Source organism: Balaenoptera acutorostrata, chromosome 4 (genome assembly GCF_949987535.1).
Source record: "Balaenoptera acutorostrata chromosome 4, mBalAcu1.1, whole genome shotgun sequence".
NCBI lineage: Eukaryota > Metazoa > Chordata > Mammalia > Artiodactyla > Balaenopteridae > Balaenoptera > Balaenoptera acutorostrata.
The window spans coordinates 64,612,468-64,625,482 of record NC_080067.1 but is presented as its reverse complement, the minus strand read 5'-3'; the positions used below and the strand labels follow the sequence as shown (position 1 = coordinate 64,625,482).

General features: G+C 38.3%; 1 protein-coding gene across 5 annotated transcripts in view; it reads right to left on the bottom strand.

The window, feature by feature from the left end:
• FXR1 (FMR1 autosomal homolog 1) overlaps positions 1-12,297 on the bottom strand; it is a 56,970-nt gene extending 44,673 nt beyond the window's left edge. For 4 of the 5 annotated variants that reach the window (XM_028162085.1, XM_028162086.1, XM_028162087.1 and 1 more), the window contains exon 1: positions 12,054-12,143. In XM_028162085.1, coding sequence (XP_028017886.1) covers positions 12,054-12,104 — 51 coding nt within the window. In that variant the 5' untranslated portion in view covers positions 12,105-12,143. Of the gene's footprint in view, positions 1-12,053 lie in introns of all 5 variants that reach the window. The other variant, XM_028162084.2, reaches the window with a different exon arrangement.
• Between the last annotated feature and the right edge of the window lie 718 nt (positions 12,298-13,015).

The following is a 13,015-nucleotide window of genomic DNA, read 5'->3' as shown; positions in this document are numbered from 1 at the left end:
TGTTAGAAGAGTTTACTGATTGCCAATAGACTGAGCAAAAGAGGCCAGCAAGACACAGAACAAGCTTCCTAAATGGAGGCTATGTTTTCAATGACTCTTATCTTAAGTGGTAAAGCAAGGATTCATCATCAGGAATCAAACCTCTAGTTCACATTTATTCTCCTAAGCAAGCAAAAAGTTCTCACAGTCACATTACTGCCTCCTTCAAACCTGATCAAGTATTCTTATATAATTTAAGATCTTCTCTTTAAAGTCTTTCTCAGGATCACTGGTATGACATTTAAAAATTTTATATTTATTTGGCACAACAGTCAAATAACTATATTTTAGTTGCCTTTTCCAATGTATTAAGACATTACAGTTGATGGCTCAATTATTGAAGCAAATTTGTGATAAAATGCTGTATTTCTAAAAATAAACTGATTGACATAGAGAACAGACTTGTGGTTGCCAAGGGGGAGGTGGGGTGGGGGAGGGATGGATTGGGAGTTTGACATTAGCAGATGCAAACTATTATATACAGAATGGATAAACAACAAGGTCCTACTGTACAGCACAGGGAACTATATCCAATAGCCTGTGATAAACCATAATGGAAAAGAATATGAAAAATATATATATACGCATAACCGAATCACTTTGCTGTACAGCAGAAACGCATTGTAAATCAACTATACTTCAATAAAATAAATTTTTAAAAAATAAATAAAAATAAACTGTTTAAAATAAGTTCTCAGTACATTAAGAGGCACTGGAATCAGTTTGCTAGATCCTGTAGGGCCTTTCCTCTGACTGGGTAAACTCTCCATTTTCCCAAACTCCACAGTTAAAATTTGCTGCTGTGGATAAATGTAATTACAAAAATATAACTCATGAGAAAAGAAAAGTTAATAGCATAATTTATGCAAAATTCACCTCAGGTTTTTGCTTTTCAAGAACTGACAAAATGGATGATGACTTGTTATTCTTTGATCAATTATCAGTTTGTTTAGTGATTCATTCTCTGGCCCCAGTCTACTTTCCCAGCCCAACAATTCTAACAATTGTGCATTCCTGCAATCAGGATGCTTCCTACAATTGATGGCATCTTAGAATAGCCAATAGCTGAATGGCTGCCAGGATATAAACGTCACTGTTAAGCATGCTCAAACTTGGTTTGCTTGCAATTTTCTGTGGCACTTGATTGCAACCCCTCAATAGTTCATTCAGCAAACCAATGAAGTACCATTTTAGGAAGGATTTAGGTTTCTTACCAGAAGGTTGTTCTGTTGACACCTTCTGATAAAATCAAGAAAGCACCAGCATCAAAACTTGCAGAGTGGGTGAAAATTCTTTTAAGAAAATCCTGGAGATAATTGAGAGCTCTTTTAAAGTATGCTTGCAACATCAATGCTCTCCATGGCACTGAGGAAGATATTGTGAGAAGAAACACAATCATCTGAACCTGAAAATGTTTTAGCCAATTTATTTTGCTTCTATTTTCCTTATGTATGCAAATGTTTAAAGATAATCTTTCAGGTGATATAGAAAAGAATTTTAAAAGATAAAACTACCACTCATAGATCAATTGGCAACATTTCTTCTTTTTTAGTGCCTCTTACAACTGATGCCATTTTTAATACAATGAAATTGTATGGCTCTTCCACTGATTTCCTAAATCTACATATGGAAAAATAACCTGTTCCCTGGACTCTAAAACCCAACTTCCAATTATATACACATCTCCACCCATGGCTTACTTTTATACCTAAAATCAATCAACATGTCAACAGTCAGAATCATCTGCTGTCCTGCTTTTGCACTCTACACATGTATGATCCATTTTACAGGATTAAAAAAAAAGAGAGGAGGGAGTGTGAGGGAGTGAGGAGCAGTCGGGGGTGCGTGTGTGTGGGTGTTGGGGGGTGAGTGTGTGTGTGTATGTGTGGGTGTGTGAGGTGAGGGAAAAGAAAAAAAAAAAAAGAGAAAAGTGAATACAGCAAACTATTTCTTAATCAGAGTTCTACGAGAATACAGCCCAATCACCAAGTCATTCATTGTGTGTAATGAACTTCTCTCCCATGTATCTAGAATAGTACTAGCCATGCACAATCCTTGGAAGAATTGAGAAAACGGTGTTCCTCTGCTTTATAATTCAGATGAGAAACTATTAGGTTGAGAAAACTGACTTAGGGACTCCCAGACCTAAGCAATTTTACACATGAGTCTCAGTCTGCGAACTGAAGGAGTTGAAGCTTCTTAAACTAAGGTAATTCCTAGGCACTCAAAGGTGTGCCAAGAGTACTTAAAGCTACTCCTTCTCCCCCTAAAAATACTACGGTTAATCTTCCTGGAACTTTTATGTCAAGTAATTTAAAGAATTTAATAAACAAACTTTATGTTTCTGGACTGTGTATACAGTTAACAGATACAGAAAGAACTCCTTATTAGGGAAGGGGAAAAAAACACTGAGCAATACAATATACTGGTTTTACTGTTAAGACTGGTCTCAGATCCACTACTTACTATGTAGTAGGTAAAAGAAGAGAGGGCCCAGAGCAGTAAGGTAAGGAAAATAAGACTCTTTTAACTGGCTTTACTTGCCCAAAAGCAAGTCACAATATCCTCCTTCAGGAACTCTTTATGGTCTTCCCAGAGCACCCTAGAAACTTTTTGGAGCAATTCTCAGAAGGTTCTATCAACCCTGAATGGGACCCAGCTCTCCTAGATGGTGGAGTTCCTCCCATCCCAATGCTAGAAGTGAGGAAGATCTGGCTGATGAGAACAGTACCTAATTTCCCCATGTGCAAACAAAAACAAAAACAAAAACTTTAAAACAGAGAATTATTGTTTAATACATGGTGCTACCACAACTGCCTATGATATTCAAAATAAGACTTGATGTAGTAAATATGAAATAAACAAATAAAACACTTTAAGAAAACCTAAGGAACTGTATGTATAATCTGGACACAGGCTGTCTTAACCAGGCTGGAAACCCTGAACCCTTAACAGGGAAAAAATACTTCAGTATGTAAAAAACAGAACTTCTCTATGGCCAGGGATACCAGAGAGTTAACAAATTATAGATGGGGAGGGGGTATTCATATAATGAGTGCTAAGAAATCTCAAAAAGCAAAAAAGGACATCCCAGAAGGAAAATGGGGAAAAACAAGTGATTTATGGAAAAGCAAATCCAAATGGCCAACAAACATTAAAATTCACATGTGGGGATTTGCAAATCAAAGTTGCAATCTTTACATCCAAGAGATTCACAAAAATCAAAGATTATAATGCCTATTTCTGGCAAGGATGTAAAAAAAAAAAAAGGCTGACATTCATCAATTGAGAAAATACAAAGTGTTAAGCCTTTCGGAATGTAATCTGTTAACATTTATTAGAGTTAACAGGTAAAAGTTCCCTTCCACCAAGATATCTAGCTCTTTGAAACCTATCCAATGGAAACACACATGGAGCAGCAAAAAACTGAAAACAAAGTGTCTATTAACTGGGGAATGGCTGGATTTCACAGTAATTCTTACGATGAAATATGTAACCATTAAAAAATAAATTACAAAAAAACAAACAAAACTAATACTAAACTTTCATTGGGTTATTTGTATGGAAATATGTTAATATAAATGTTTCAGACATTACATGAAATTTCTAAAAATCTTATATTTGTATTTGTATGGAAATATGTATGGAAATATGTTAATATAAATGTTTCAGAAAAATAAAAAATAAAAAAAAAATAAATTACACTCCAACAAAAAATGGCCAAGATGATCTTATTTTTTTAGATTATCTTATTTTTACAGAGCAGTATTGAAAAACACCTACGTTTGTATCTGAATGTGTATCTAGGTACATTCTATGAGTATGAAGAAAAATCTGGCACGATGTATACTTGGCTACAAACAGGCTACCGAAATGGATTGTGAATGAGAGATCACGTGGAGAAGGGAAACCAAGGGAAAAAGAAAAAAAAGAAAAAAATTTACAATAAAGCAAATATGTATATGCTTATACATATGTATAAAATTATACACTTGCATATACATGTATAAATATTTTTAAAGAGCTGAGATTATCTTTAATACTCCATCAATCAGCACTACTTCCATACAGCACATATATAAACACATTACCACTCCCCATATCTTTTTAATTTTTCCATCTCTAGTGATCTCAAATCCACATTCTAAGTAATAAACTCGTTTGTTTGATGTTTACATACAACACCTAAAAGATCTGGGTTGTTATTTGATTCCCGTAACGAGCACATTCAAGACTGCTGCAATCAAAAATTTTCTTAACTTCAAACAATACACACTTTTTTTTTTAAAGGACCTACATCTATGTCTGGAAATTATTTCAAACCAATGGACACATGTTCTACAAATAAAATCCAAAAATTTACTAATTATGTATTACAGAAATTATTGCATCATTATGAAATAAGTCCTTTTAAGGAAAAAAGTTACTCAAGGCAAGCCTTCAGCATCCATTAGTACTGAACATTTAACTGTTCTGAATAAAAAATGACAATGAAAATGCGAGGATTTCATAAGAATACATAAATATCTACTAATGCTTACATACTAGTAATGTTCTTGGTTTATTAATTTCACAAGTTTATAATATCCAACAGTTCCTGAAATAGAAAGACTCAGAGGTTTCAAATGGCCACACAAAACTATAATGACTTTCCTGTTGCCAAGAGTTGAGTTTAAGTTCTCTATAATTCTATATATGCATAAAGTTCTGGGACATATCTGAGCTTGACCAGGATCAATGTGTAAGCCCTCAAAAAAAAAAAATTTAAGTTCAGTTTGAATCAAAATCAGAAATAATTTAGTTTTGTATATATGCATTTATACAGATATTAACAAGTCAAAAGAGTGTCCAGACACCAAGAATGACTGATCCATTTGTTCATTCAACAAGTATGTACTGAAGGTCTACTAATGAACTAACTACACATATCAAGTCACTGGAAAACTTCAGACTTGAAAATAACCTGGAAAACTATTAAAGCAAAAAGCTATGAAACAAGAAAAGTTCTACTTTTTTTTTTTGGCCATGCTGTGCAGCATCAGGATCTTAGTTCCCCGACCACGGACTGAACCCCTGCCCCCTGAATTGGGAGTGCAGAGTCTTAACCACTGGACGGCCAAGGAAGTCCCAAGGAAGTCCCAAGAAGTTTTACTATTATTAATTAGCCAGAATAAGAAAGGCACGGAGATAGGAACCCAAAAGATGAGATTCCTGATTCTTAAGAAATACTGACAGGGAAATGCCATGTTGCTTTGCCAACAACTATAAATCTCATAGTTATTACTGGGGAGACCTCTACTCATGCTCCCAAAAAAGCTAAGCAAAATATGCTGAGGCTAGAGTATGGAAGACAAGTTATAACAACTAACATTTAACTTAGATTTAACTTTGGTTCAATTTTGCCATGGCTATCAGCCTCTTAAATGTAAGGAAAAATAAATTGAAGAGATTGTTGTACGTGTAAATATATATTACACGTACAGATTAACAAAAGTAATGCTTTGCATTGCTTAATTTTGTTTTGCTCAAGCTATTCTTTATTTGGTCCTAGAAAATTTAGATTTGGTCCTAGAAAATTTAGATTTGGTCCTAGAAAATTTTACACCAGCATCACAACAGAATTTACTACTATTAGCTAAACATCTGCCAAAGAATTTTCTCAAGCCTTTTGATAACTACTGTGTCACATCTTAAAATTTGAACAGGACGTTTCATACATATATAAAAAAGCATTTCAAACATTTCCCAAAATACCTTACACATAACAAACACTATAAAGCTAACAATTAAGGATGGTATAAATCACAACTATCCAGCACAAATTATAACTTGAGCCATATATCTAGTTTTAAAATTTCTAAGTATATTAAAATAAGTAAAAAGCAGGTGAAGTTAATTTTAAATAATTTTAACCCTATATTTCCAAAATATTATTTCAACACGTAACCAAAATTTTAAAACTCTGCAGTCTTACATTCCTTTTTTCATACTAAGTCTTTGAAATCTAGTATGACTTTTACAATTAAAGCACATCTCAATTCAGACTAGTACATTTCAGCTCCATGGTGAGTGGCTACCATTGGAAAGGGCAGATTTCTGTAATGTGAAGCAAAGCTCAAATCATTTCTCCAGGAATCCTCCCAATTCAGTCCTCTTGACTCCCATTGTATTCATCAGAATAATTTATAATTAATAATTTGATAAGCCATATATTCGTACTTGGAAAAAAAATCACATAATGGTTAGAGATCAGGCCCTCTGGGAGTCCAAAACATCATTATGAATCTTGAATCAGCCTATTAATTTTACGGATAGATTCGCTTAGCCTCAGTTTCCTCAAATGGGGTAACATTATCTCTTTCACTCTGACTGAGAGGACTAAATAAGATAAATTCATGTAAAGTACCTACACAGTCTGATAGTCTGAGTGCTCAACAGATAATAGCTGTTATTGTTGTTAGAGCTAGATAGGACCTTAGTGAACTAACAATCTAGCAGATTCCACCACTTGATAAATTGTCAAAAGAAATCCAAGTGCCTCATACTGCGGATGAAAAACCTAAGCCCTCACAAACTAGCTAGTACGAGAATTAAGGGTCAATCACAGAATGCATACTGCTCTTCAACTACAAAAAAGCAAGTTTGCTACATCCTTAACACTGTGGTAGAGAATTCAGTTCTTGAGTTGTTATTATCCAGTCAAGTGTCTGCCTTGTCTTCCTAGCTTACTGCCGTGAGATTTCCTTTGGCGAACCTCTCATGCTATGCTGAACTAGGCAACTGGAAGTGAGAAGCCCTGGTGTTAAATCTCATTTCAGCTACAGTGTAATTGGGACGTTATTTAATCATTATTGGCAGTTTCCTAATATGCAAAATGAGGATAAAAACACATACCTCATGCAGTCCCTGAGAGAAATCAGGAAATACATGTACAAGCCTCAAAGAATACACAGTAAATAACAGATAATAGTAATAAACAAATAATAGTAAACTATTATTTTACTCACAGAATATACACAAATATCTGATGATATAAAAAATATAAACATGTATAGAAAGAAAAATATGGAAAAAAGTATGTTTTCTGTAAGTAAAGCCAAGGCCTTGACAACAAATTCTCTAGATAGGTAAGATTACGGTTTTTTGGGGGTTTTTTTAATAAACTTATTTATTTATTTTTGGTTGTGTTGGGTCTTCGTTGCTGCACGCGGGCTTTCTCTAGTCGCGGCGCGCAAGCTTCTCATTGCAGTGGCTTCTCTTGTTGCAGAGCACAGGCTCTAGGTGCGTGGGCTTCAACAGTTGTGGCACATGGGCTCAGCAGTTATGGCTCGCAGGCTCTAGAGCGCAGGCTCAGTAGTTGTGGCACGGCATGTGGGATCTTCCCGGACCAGGGCTCAAACTCGTGTCCCCTGCATTGGCAAGTGGATTCTTAACCACTGCACCACCAGGGAAGTCCCGAGATTACAGTTTTCTTTCTTTGCTTTTGTGTTTTCAGATGTTTCATTAATTACACATCGTTCTTGTAATACAAAAACAAAACTCCACAGGAAAAGTATTTAAGTATTTAAATTTAATTTTTAAAAATTAAGTGGCCTTTTCACTTAGTTAAATCCTAGCTCTTCTACATATTTAAAAAACTGCATTTTAAAACATGTACAACAATAGCTTCAAAATATCTGGAACTGTATGTTCTTAATTTAATAGTGTCCCCAGTAAGAGAGCAACCATCTTTTCCTCAATTACTAATCTCCACAAAGAAATCAACAATATTCTACACTAACTTTGAAGTCAGTACATTTTCAAAACACAACTCCTTTACTGTAACTCTACAGACCATCATCATTAGCAATAATAAACCTATTGCATGATTTAATTACTCTCAAATTTCATTTAAATATTAAACTAAAGCAAAAAGGAAATTTTGCAAATATCATAGCACTTTAAAATGTTCTGTAGTTGATCAATTACACAGTCAAAACCAGAAATCACGGAGCTCTAAAAGTAATTCTATCTTCTACAGAGAAGGCCTGAAAATTCATTCAGCCATCTTAGAGATCACACATTTCCTTGGAACACCATGGAAACTTTCCTCTCCAAGAGCCAGAAACTGAGTGACTTACTTTCAACTTCTATTTAAAATTATATTCTGCTCACGGCTATGCAAGCTAAAATGCTATTACAAAGCTTAAGATCATATACATCAGTTATAAAGCATTTTAATGACCCCAAATGGGCACAAGGCTTTTTTGGGGTTAACGAAAATGTTCTAAAATAAGATTGTGGTAATGGTTACACAACTCTAAATACACTATCAGAAAATGTAAATTCCATCTGAAAGCTTTAAAAAGGAAACAAAAAGAAAAAAGGCATCTTACATGACCAGTAGTATAAACCCTATGCTGCCGCACTCCAGATAAAAAAGGCTACAAAAGCGAATTTTTATATAAAATTACATCCCCCATCAAGTGCTTAATTACCATATTTCCCATTCTTCCCAACCCCTATAGAGTCATCTGGCTTCAAACAAGAGTATACCAAGTTTTTATGTCTGTAACTACCACAGATCCACTGTTAAGTAAAAAGCGCAGGATGCAGAACAAAGTATTTAGTATGCAATCATTTGTGTAAATATTTGGGGGGAAAAAAGAGACTACTCTATTTTGGGGTTGAATCTTCTTCACCGGTTCCAATTATTTTGTGCAATGAAGTTTCAGTTCCACTAAAAATCTTTAATCAATGTCTACAGCGCACTGCCTCAAGCATGATGATACTGGCTACTAATCCCATGACTTTGAAGTTCTTCAATGGCAATTCGCATTTACAGCCAAGTGTGTTGGGGGAGGGCAGGGCAGAGAAAAGGGGAGAAAATGAGGAGGAAAATCAGAGTCACCTGTACATTGAAAACCACCACTGAAAGAAAAAAATACACCAAAATGTTACCTGTTGTTATCTCAAGGCAACTTCTGTTTTTTTCTGATAGTTTCTAAAATCCCTCACTGACCATGTATTATTTTTTAAATTAAAAAAAATTACTTAAAATAAAATTACTTCCACACTAAACAAAAGCCAAACTGAAAACTCTACACAGTTTTCTGTATGATTCTGTTTAGGACATTCTGGAAAAGGCAAAACTATGGGGACAGAAACCACCCCAGGTTCTGGGGGTGTGGAGAGAGGATGACTGCAAAGGGGCAGGATAGAAATTAAGGGGATGGTGGAACTATTCTATCCCTTCATGCTAGTGGTAGTGGCTACACAACTGTTAGCATTTATCAAAGCTCACATAATTGTATGTCAAAAAAGATGCACTTTACCATATGCAAATTAATCTCAAAAAATTCATGTAATTAAAATTAATAAAACTGTTTCTGCGGTAAGCCAATTTTTTTCCAAGCGGACAGTTTCATGGGATAAAAAATACTGCAGACTACTGAACTACTTCAAAAGCCTCATTTTATACAAAAGACTATAGCCCAGGGATATTTGGTCAAGGGTGCATTGCTAGACAATGTTAAGTAAGCTGAAGTATGTACAGACCTAGAATTCCTATGTGTTTAACTTCAAATGCAGGGCTCCTTCCACTTCATCATGCTCACTCTTCCAGAGTTCGAAGACCGTAGTTTCCACAAAGTGCATGTACAAATGGATTATGGCAGGACATAAAATTCCAAACGTTCAAGTGCTATCTCAGTAGAGACAACGTGACTAGAGTCCTTCCCAACCTCTGCCAAAAAACCACCTAACTTTACTTTGTTAGGCAAAAATGGGTAATGGAATCAAAGTCTAAGAATCAAGCAGATTTTGTATAGTATGGATAGGTATCAACAACAAATACTTTGGAGTTCCAAAATGGGGGCATCTGATTCGTGAATTGACAAAAGCAAAATAAAACAACCAAAAAACTTTGGGAAACCAAAGTAAGATGGTAAACAATCTTTACTAAAACATTCAAACTGACGATCTTATTATTCAACCTTATAAATTAAAAATAAAGTATATGTATAGCAGGTGAACAACATAAAATATACTTGGATAAAAAGAAATGGTGTTGTATCTACCATCAACATGCTAAAAATAATTTGTTAAGGCAAAATAATCTTTTCTGTATTTCGATATGCCAGGAAAAAATGCATACCTCCATTACACAAGAATTGAATAGCCAAATAGTAAAAATGATACAAATATGATGAACCTTATCTACCCTTAAAAGGAAAAAGTATAAGCCCATTCTTTGTGCACTGTGCCACAACTGTATCTGCAGTCGTTCAGAGAAGGCAACCATTAGGTTTAAGAACAGAAGGGGACTTCCGTGGAAGTGCAGTGGTTAAGACTTCGCCTTCCATGCAGGGAGTATGGGCTGGATCCCTGGTAGGGGAACTAAGATCCCACATGCCTCTCAGCCAAAAAATCAAAACATAAAACAGAAGCAACAGTTGTAAAAAATTCAATAAAGACTTTTAAAAAATGGTCCACACCAAAAAACATCTTAAACAAATAAAGAACAGAAGTTAATTAAGTATCTACTCAAATTTTACTCAGGTCTTTCGTCTGACACCTAGTTGTAAACATAGACTGATAATGTAACCAGTCACACATTAAAGGACTCCTTTCCACCAAGCAGTCCCTGTTTCTACTTTATGCTAACCACCTAAGAAGATTCAAACTTGTAAATACTTACAGAGATCCTTCAGACGCCAACTGTGATTCCCCACCATGCTATAACCACGTGATAGCTAAACCAATTCCACATAGATAATTAGTAAACTAGGAAAGGAAAAGCAACGCTGAAAATAGGAATTACGACCACCTAGTAAAATAAAATTCTGTGCGGGATAAAAGGCACGCTGAAACGAAACCCAGTGAGAATACATTCTGCGTACTCACAATACTACTCCTGTATTAGGAGAAGGCCCTTCATAAAAATAGCCAGGACTCTCAAACATTTGAGATGCTGGCTTAGTGAGATTGACTGACAGACAACAGCTGGGGAGATTTTGTATTGATCTCGTAACCTCGTGGCATACTTTGGGAGAAAGGGAGAATCGGGAGAAAGGACCGTTATAAGGGCAAAACTAAACTGTAAGGATTTCATTTTCATTTATGTCACCCCTACACTGGAAGCCCCTACTAAATTCCTCTACTCTCGAATTCCTCTTCCGTTTTCCAGACCCGATCCTATAGTAATGCACCTCCTTCCACCCGATGGAAACAAAAAACCTCGGGGGGGGGGGGGGGGTGCGGGTCAACACCTTCCCAAAACACTGGGTAACCGATAAAGAAACTAGTCACCTCCCCACCTGTGTCTCCTTAATCCGTTTCACATTTTAAATCTTAAACCCTAGAACTCTCGCCTTTTCTTCCGTAATAGAGGAGCTCAGGCGCCGCCCAATTTCCCAGGCCGCAAAAAATATTTCTACCCGCCACATTTCAAGATTTTCTAGTTTTCTCCTCGATCCTAACCCTCAATCCGGCACCCGCTCACCCTTCAGACACTTAAGTTTATTGGCCCGAAACCCTAGTACAAAGGTGAATTCCTAAGATTCCGCGACGCGCCCCCCCAAGGGGGTGGGGAGGGGTCGGAGCAGCGGGCCGAGGCGCTCCCGCTCGGCCCAGTCCAAGGGGCGGGGGAGCGGCTGTGACCACACAATCCCACCACCTCCTTTCACGACTGCCCCCAACCTCCCGGAGCTCGGGCCTGCTCCCAGGGAGCTCCCTGCCGCCATTCGGCTTCTCCTCACCGGCCCGCCAAGGGCCACACTAGCGTCCAAGAAGAAGATTCATAAATAGGAATACGGAAAAGATATCCGACGTGTTGTTTCAAAACATAACGGAGCCCGGGCCCCCGAGACCGTTAAACCGCGGGTGGAGGAGGGAGAAGCGATGAACCTAGCGGCCTCAGGCTTTGGCCTAGCCGCCCTTTTCGACCCCAAACCTCACTCTCCAGGACCACCAACCCTCCCTCAAACCTGCCCCATCCCCCAGAAGACCCGACAAAGCGGCAAAAGGGTCGGTACCTTGTAGAAAGCCCCGTTGGAGCCGCGAACCTCCACCGTCAGCTCCGCCATGTTGGAACCGCAAAGGCCGCTGGGAAGAGATTCTAGAAACTTTCCAACCAGAGAGGAGGAGGGGGAGGGGCGTGAAGGAGGCAGGGGGGAGGGACGGGGAAAACAGGGCGGGGACTGGGATCCCCCGCCCCACACCCCTGGGGTCTCACCGCGCAGTCCTAATTCTCCCAGCGGGATCCCCCCTCGCTCCTTACATCACTATCCCCCGGCTCCGCCCGCCGCCGCAACATTCTGTTCGCCTCCCGACACAATCGCCCGACCTTGTTGACCCGCCCCTACGTCTCCGCCCCCCGGTGCGAGCAGCTTACCCGCCCCAGCCTGTCCGGGCCTCCAGCCGGCGGGGACTGAACTGGACGGACGGGCGCCGCCTGCCCCACGCCTCTGCGTTCTGCCGGTTTCGGGCATCGTGCCCTGAAACTTCCTTGAGGTGCTGGTAGCCCTGAAGTAGCTTCCCCACCTAGAGAAGCCCCCACTCTCGGGGCTTCAGACGCCCACTGGCACAAACTTTGGGGGAAAGAGGGAGCCTATAAATGGACATACAATGGGCTCTAAACTCTCTCGCCTCGGTCTTGAAAAAAAATCGGTGGCCTCCTCCCGACTCCACACAGTTCGGCCCAGCTCTCTCCCCACCTGTTACCACTTTAGCTGTTTAAAAAGTCAAACTAAGTACGTCCAGTTCAACTTAGCTGTGTTCACAAGCCGCAGCAAAATGTAGGGGGTAATGTCATTGTTAGAAGGTGATCAGGGAAACGAGAGAGAGGGAGAGCAAGTTTTCCCCTGCTGCAGTGCACGCGAACTTCCACAAACAGGATCAAAGCAGACCAATTTGGCTTTTCTACCAGAACCTACAGCAATACCGTAAGCGTTATGATGGAGATACTTTGAATATTTGTTTTAACAATAAAAGTTTT